We start from the raw sequence: 7,005 nt of genomic DNA on the forward strand, positions 1-7,005 counted from the left end.
GAAACACATAAATAATGCAATACACATGCAAATAAATCCCAAATCCTTCCTAAATTACTAGTAAGCATAATTAATCATGAATTAGCATTAATCGGAGGTCGGGGTCATTATAATTGCGCCGTAGTTCTTAAAATGATCTAATTTATTCGTATGGTTAGTCACCAGTGGCACAACCGGAGGACTAAGTAGTGCCTCAATGGGAGTATTGAGACCCTTCACAATAGTGTAGTACCAAGACCAGTAAGAGAGAATGGGTTTCATCCATTCAGTCAAAACCCATGCCTCTCCTAACTAGTCGTACTCTGACCGAGCTTCGAATAACTCTAAGATCAACGAGTCTCTCAGGAATCGAGAGGTCTAGAGCCTAATCAGGTACCTCCTCACCATACCTTGTTGATAATAGATTAAGTGTCACAACCCAAACCCACCCCTATGGGTTTAGCGTCATAACCAACTAGTAATCCTTGGATTACCAAACGCCTCTAAACAAGATAACATAAGATAAGGGCTGCGGAAGCAAATATACAAAATTAACATAGTTCATAGAGTTGTGCAGACATACATGGGACATAAGTTTTCAAAATAAACTTATATATATACAGATGTGACGTCAAAAATACATTAGTCTTACGTCACCCAATTACATAGATAGGCTCAAAGGGTACTTAGCCCAAGTACAGATATACAAAACAAGCTCAACTAAAGCCTTGACATAATCCTCTCAAAAGGAACCTCGTCAAGAGGCACGGTAGTTGGTTGACAAAACAGAAACATAGGCTGTCAACTCTGGGCCTGGTCACGTACCTGCTCACCTACATACATAATATAAATAGTAAGTTAGAGTCCAATGAATAATAATAGAGTAAAGAGATTTAATGAATGTTGTTCATAACAGTTATAGAAAACAAAATTGAATAGTTCTCAGAAATGAATTCGTAATTATGTTCAGAAATCATAGTACATAACAGATACAGTTTCAGAGTCGTATTCATAATTAGAACTTGCAGTTAATCATACGTGGCACATTCATTAGCACTAGCAGAAACAGTTGACCCATAAAGGGACGACCATAAAGGCATATAGTTGACGTGCACAGAGACGGTACAGTTGGCTCATGAGACGTACAGTTGGCTTATAAAGGGACGTATACATAAGCATCCATAACAGTTGGCTCATGAGACGTACAGTTGACCCATAATTAAGACATAACAGAACAGATAACAGATGTCATTTGAAGTTACGAATGCCATTTCAAAAACATTGGACAGCCATTCATTCATGAAGAAAATAATATAAATAGAAACATATCATCTTATATCATTCAGAACATACTTATAATTGAACATAGCTTTACAAGGTTATTACTCATAGATAACAGAGGCTCCAAGGTAAACAGACAGAATAAGCAAATCAGATGTCTTGCAACACATGACCTACATAACATAACAGATACATACATTAAAACACATGTCCGGAGTGTACATAACTTATTTCATTATTTTTAGTATGTTTCTAGCCATTATCCTCATTATGGTGTCTACGCTCGAGCGAACATGCAAAACGTGAGGGTTCACTTGAGCGATCCGTAAAGTACTGGTTGCTTGATTTTCACGCTCGACGGACGCTCGATCCTCGCTTGAGTGTGAGACTCAGACTCTTGCTCGAGCGTGACTCTCGTTGCTCGAGCGTTCTGCAAAAATACTTGAACTTCTGGGAGCTTACATTTCACGCTCGAGTGGACTTATGGTCGCTCGAGCGGAAGTGCACGCACTCAGAGTGGTCGCTCGAGTGTGGACTCCTACGCTCGAGCGTGGAAACAGAATTCTGGAATTTCCATATTTGCTTCCAAAGCTCAAAACTCAATCTTTAAGCATCAAAACTTGATTTTTCAGGGCCAAAACTTGAGGAACACTTAGAAATTCATAATACATTATGAATTAAGGATCTTTTCAAGAAATCATGGCCAAATAATTTGCCAATTGTGCAAAAATTCAACTTAAAATTTATGAATGATCCATGAACATGACATGCATGAATTTCTTTGAACTTAATCTCCTCAAAACATGATCAAATGCTACAAAACACACATGAAACTTGATCATTTCCCAAAATTAAGGTGATTTCAAGACATGCATAAGGGAATTCTTGAAAATTAAACTCAAAATGTGAAAAGATATACATGCATATGCATGGTACGGCTCAATACTCTTCATTTCTAACTCAATTTTTGCATCAATCAACATAATTCTCTTGTGTTCATGCATTATAGTCTAGATTTCAAGGCTTAAGGATAAAATTCTTACCTAGAGACTTGAGTCCACAAGTGTTGAAGTTGAAACTCTCAAATCCTTTTCACTCTCAACAATTTCTTGCAAGTTACCCTTTCTTCCTTGATGAACTCACTCTCACTTTTGGTCTCTCTTCCTTTCCTCACGTTTGTAGATCAAAAAGAATGAAATGAGAGTGTATGGGTGCATATAAGAGTCCACTAGTGCCTTAGTTAGGCTTGGATTTAAGGAATTCATTAATTAGTCTTCATTGAGCACTAATTACTCTAATTTAATCGTTCCGAAATGAATTTCAGTTAAACCCACCATAAAATTCTAAAAATTTCAATTAATACATAAATCAAGTCAATTTCTGAATCGGATGCCGATAAGGCCTTCAATTCGCAAACCGAAATGAAAACATTAACAGATCTTTCTATGTTAAACAGATATATACACACATATATGGCAACATATGATGCAACATTTCACTTCAATTATTTATTAGGCGTAATTAAGCATGAATTAACGTTAATCATGGGTCGAGATTGTTACAGTCTTCCCCCCTTAAAGAGTTTAGTCCTCCAAACTCGAATTACCTTCATTTTGGAAGAATACTGGGTCCAAAGGGAATAGTTCAGGATATCTTTTCATCATGTCTTCTTTTGTTTCTGAAGTTGCATACGTTCCTCCATGATTCTGCCAATCAACATTCACTAACGGAATTTCCTTGTTTCTTAATCTTTTGATTCGGCGATTCACAATTTGTATTGGTCTCTCCTTGTATGTATAATCATCCTTTAAAAGTACATGAGTCTGCTCAATCACATGTAGTGGATCTCTCAAATACTCTCGAAGCATAGATACGTGAGAAACATTATGCATATGTTCCATGACTAGTGGTAAAGCTACCCGATATGTCACTGAATTAATCTTTTCAAGGATTTCATAGGGTCCAACATATCTTGGTGCCAATTTGCCTTTCACGTCAAATCGTGTTTGGCCTTTCATTGGAGTTACTTGATAAATACGTGATCCTCGACTTCATATTCCTTATCTCGCCTTCGGACATCTGCATAACTCTTTTGGCGGCTTTGTGCAGTTTTCAACCTCTATCGAATCAATTTCACATTTTCAGTTGTTTCTTGCACAAGTTCTAGTCCCAACAATGGTCTGTCACCTACTTCAACCCACCAGATAGGAGAATGGCATTTCCTTCTATACAAAGCCTCATAAGGAGCTATCCAAATACTTGAATGATAGCTGTTGTTATACACAAATTCGGCCAATGGTAAATAGATCTCCCAATTTCCTTGGAAGTCTAAGACACACATCCTTAACATGTCTTCCAAAGTTTGATTTGTTTGTTCAGTTTGGCCATATGTCTGTGGGTGGTAGGCACTACTCAATCGCAATTCAGTCCCCAAAGCTTGTTGTAAACTCTGCCGGAACCTTGATGTAAACTTAGAATATCTGTCAGACACTATAGATACCGATACATCATAAAATCTCAAGATTTCATTTATATATATGTTAGCTAACTTGTCTGCATTATAAATAGCTTTGACAAGTAGAAAATGAGCAGACTTAGTTAAACGGTCAACAATGACCCAGATAGAATCCATACTTCGGGAGGAGCGAGGCAATCCCACAATGAAATCCATGGTAATGTGCTCCCATTTCCATTCTGGTATTGGAAGTGGTTGTAACAAACCTGCGGGTCGTTGATGTTTAGCTTTAACTTGTTGGCAGTCTAAACATCTAGCCACAAAATCTGCAATACCCTTTTTCATTCCCGGCCACCATAAATTCTGCTTCAAATCATGATACATTTTTGTATTTCTTAGATGCATAGCAAATTTGGAGTTGTAGGCCTCAGTCAGAATGCATTTCCTCAAATCATCATAGTCCGGCACACAAAGGCGACCCTGAAATTTCAACATATTGTTCTCAAGTACAAACTCAGGCCTTGGTTTTGAGTCAATTTCATCCATGATCTTTTTCAAGAATTCATCTTGCCGTTGTTTCTCCTTAATTTCTTCAATGATTGCAAGCTGAGTGGAAATAACAGCTAAGATTCCACCTTGTTCACGCATCACAATCTTAATTTCATTCTTTTCCAGGTCACATAACAATTCTTTCTAGCCAGTGAGCAAACAAGACAAATTCCCAATGGATTTTTGGCTCAACGCATCTGCAACGGTATTTGCCCTCCATGGATGATACAAAATTTGCAGGTCATAATCTTTAATCAATTCTAGCCACCTTCTTTGTCTCATGTTCAGTTCTTTTTGGGTAAAGAAGTATTTTAAGCTTTTATGATCTGTGTATACTTCACAAGTCACTCCATACAAATAATGGCGCCAAATTTTTAAAGCAAAAATTACGACGGCTAATTCAAGGTCATGGGTTGGATAGTTGTTTTCATGAGGCCGAAGTTGCCGAGAAGCATAAGCAATCACTTTCCCATTTTGCATTAACACACACCCCAAACCTTTGTAGGAAGCATCACTGTAAATTTGAAACCCATCAGTACCATTAGACAGAGTCAAAATTGGTGCAGTTACTAACCTGGTTTTCAACTCTTTGAAGGCAGACTCTCTTTGATCATTCCAATAAGATGAGACATTTTTCTAGGTTAACTGGGTCAATGGCATAGCAAGTTTTGAAAAGTCTTTCACAAATCTTCTATAATAACTAGCAAGTCCCAGAAAACTTCTAACTTCTATCACGTTGGTTAGTCTTGACCAGTTGACAATAGCTTCAATTTTCTGTGGGTCTATTGATACACCATTCTTGTTAATCACATGTCCTAGAAATGTCACATTATCAAGCTAGAATTCTCATTTAGAAAACTTCGCATACAACTTTCTTTCTCTCAGGATTTGCAAAGCGATTCTCAAAAGATTCTCATGTTCTTCCATGATTTTGGAGTAAATCAAGATATCATCAATAAAGACAACAATAAATTCATCCAGAAATTATTTAAACACCCTATTCATTAAATCCATGAATGCCGCAGGTGCATTAGCTACCCCAAATGGCATTACGAAAAATTCATAGTGCCCGCATCTAGTTCTGAATGCGGTTTTCTCCATGTCTTCTACCTTAACCTTTAAATGGTGATACTCAGATCTAAGGTCAATCTTGGAAAACACTTGGGCTCCCTGAAGTTGGTCAAACAAGTCATCTATTCGGGGAAGAGGGTATTTGTTCTTAATAGTTACTTTGTTCAATTCCCGATAATCTATATATAACCTCAAAGATTCATCTTTCTTCTTGACAAATAGGACTGGAGTGCCCCAAGGTGAAGTGCTCAGACAGATGAATTTCTTGTTTAACAGTTCTTGAAGTTGAGTTTTTAATTCTTTCAATTCTGAGGTTGACATTCTAAAGGGGTCTTGGAAATTAGTTGTGTTCCTGGAGTTACTTCAATAGTGAATTCAATTTCACTACTAACTAAGTCTTCAGGCAAGTCATTTGGAAACACATTGGGAAATTCACAAGCAACAGGAATAGTTTCCACATCAGCACTATCAGATGATGCAGTCAGTATACAACACAAGTAGCCCCTACATCCCTTCCTAAGCAATTTAACAGCTTTCATGGCCGAAATCAAGTATGGGGGAGGAACTATCCCATTTCTAGTAAAAATAAATTCAAGCATACCAGGTGGTCTAAACACAATAGATTTACTTGCACAGTCAATGGTGGCACGGTATTTAGTCAACCAGTCCATACCCAGAATACAATCAAAATGATCAATGTTCAAGGGTAACAAGTCAATATACAATGTCATATCACTAATCACAATATCACATGCCGAATAAACATAAGCACATGTCATAGAATTCCCAGACGGTGTAGATACAGATAACACATATGGCATAGGTTCTAATGGTTTAGTTAATTTCTGAGAGAAAGCATGCGATACAAAAGAATGCGTAGAACCAGAGCCTATCAGTACACATACATTTTGAGAACATATAGGGTGTATAGCTGACACCACAGCTTCGGTGTTCTGTACGTCACCAGGCATTAAGGCAAACACTCGACCTTGTCTTAGAGGTTCTTTCCCTGTATTAGTTCTAGCATTTGTTTTTGACGCAGAAGCATATCCTGTTGAACTTGCTATAGGACGGTTGGTATTCTCTGACTCGATTGGACAATCTTTTATCATGTGGCCCGTTTTGCCACACTAGAAGCAAGCACCAGATACCCGATGGCAAACTCTTCTGTGTCTCCTCCCAGACTGAGTACAAATAGGCTTTGATCCACCACTTTGACTTGAGCTGCTAGAAGATCCTGTATTTTGTATCTTATTTCCAGTAAATGAACAGCCCTTTTTGAAACTGTTTCCAGATCTTTTCCCCATTTAATCAGTTCGTGGGGCAAGAGTTGGTTTCTTTGCTGCCAAAATGGCTTCCGCCATTAATGTCTTATCCAATACATTCACATACGTAGGTAGGTTGAGAACTCCTACCCGATCTAGTATATCTAAGTCCAATCCACCCTCAAATTTGCGGGCTTTCTTATAGTCTGTGTCCACCATGTGAGGAGTGAATCTGGCCAGCTCAGTGAACTTAGCCTCATACTCAGCTATAGACATTCTGCCTTGTTTGAGTTCCTGAAATTCTGAAACCTTTCGGTCCCAGAATGTCACGACCCAAACCCGCCCCTATGGGTTTAGCACCGTAACCGGCCAGTAATCCGAGATTACTGAAGGCCTGCTTAACAG

At 38.1% G+C, this 7,005-nt stretch overlaps 1 protein-coding gene across 1 annotated transcript; it reads right to left on the reverse strand.

Annotated features, from left to right (window-relative positions):
* Window positions 1-1,410: 1,410 nt before the first annotated feature.
* Window positions 1,411-3,278, reverse strand: LOC114306171 (uncharacterized). Its single transcript, XM_082875986.1, has 2 exons — window positions 2,867-3,278; window positions 1,411-1,433 (listed from the first exon to the last, which is right to left on the reverse strand). Exons 1-2 carry the CDS (start codon window positions 3,276-3,278, stop codon window positions 1,411-1,413), a joined length of 435 nt encoding a protein of 144 aa, XP_082732112.1.
* Window positions 3,279-7,005: the final 3,727 nt, after the last annotated feature.

This window comes from Camellia sinensis, chromosome 6, assembly GCF_055761805.1.
Source record: "Camellia sinensis isolate YWXY chromosome 6, ASM5576180v1, whole genome shotgun sequence".
Taxonomy (NCBI): Eukaryota; Viridiplantae; Streptophyta; class Magnoliopsida; order Ericales; family Theaceae; genus Camellia; species Camellia sinensis.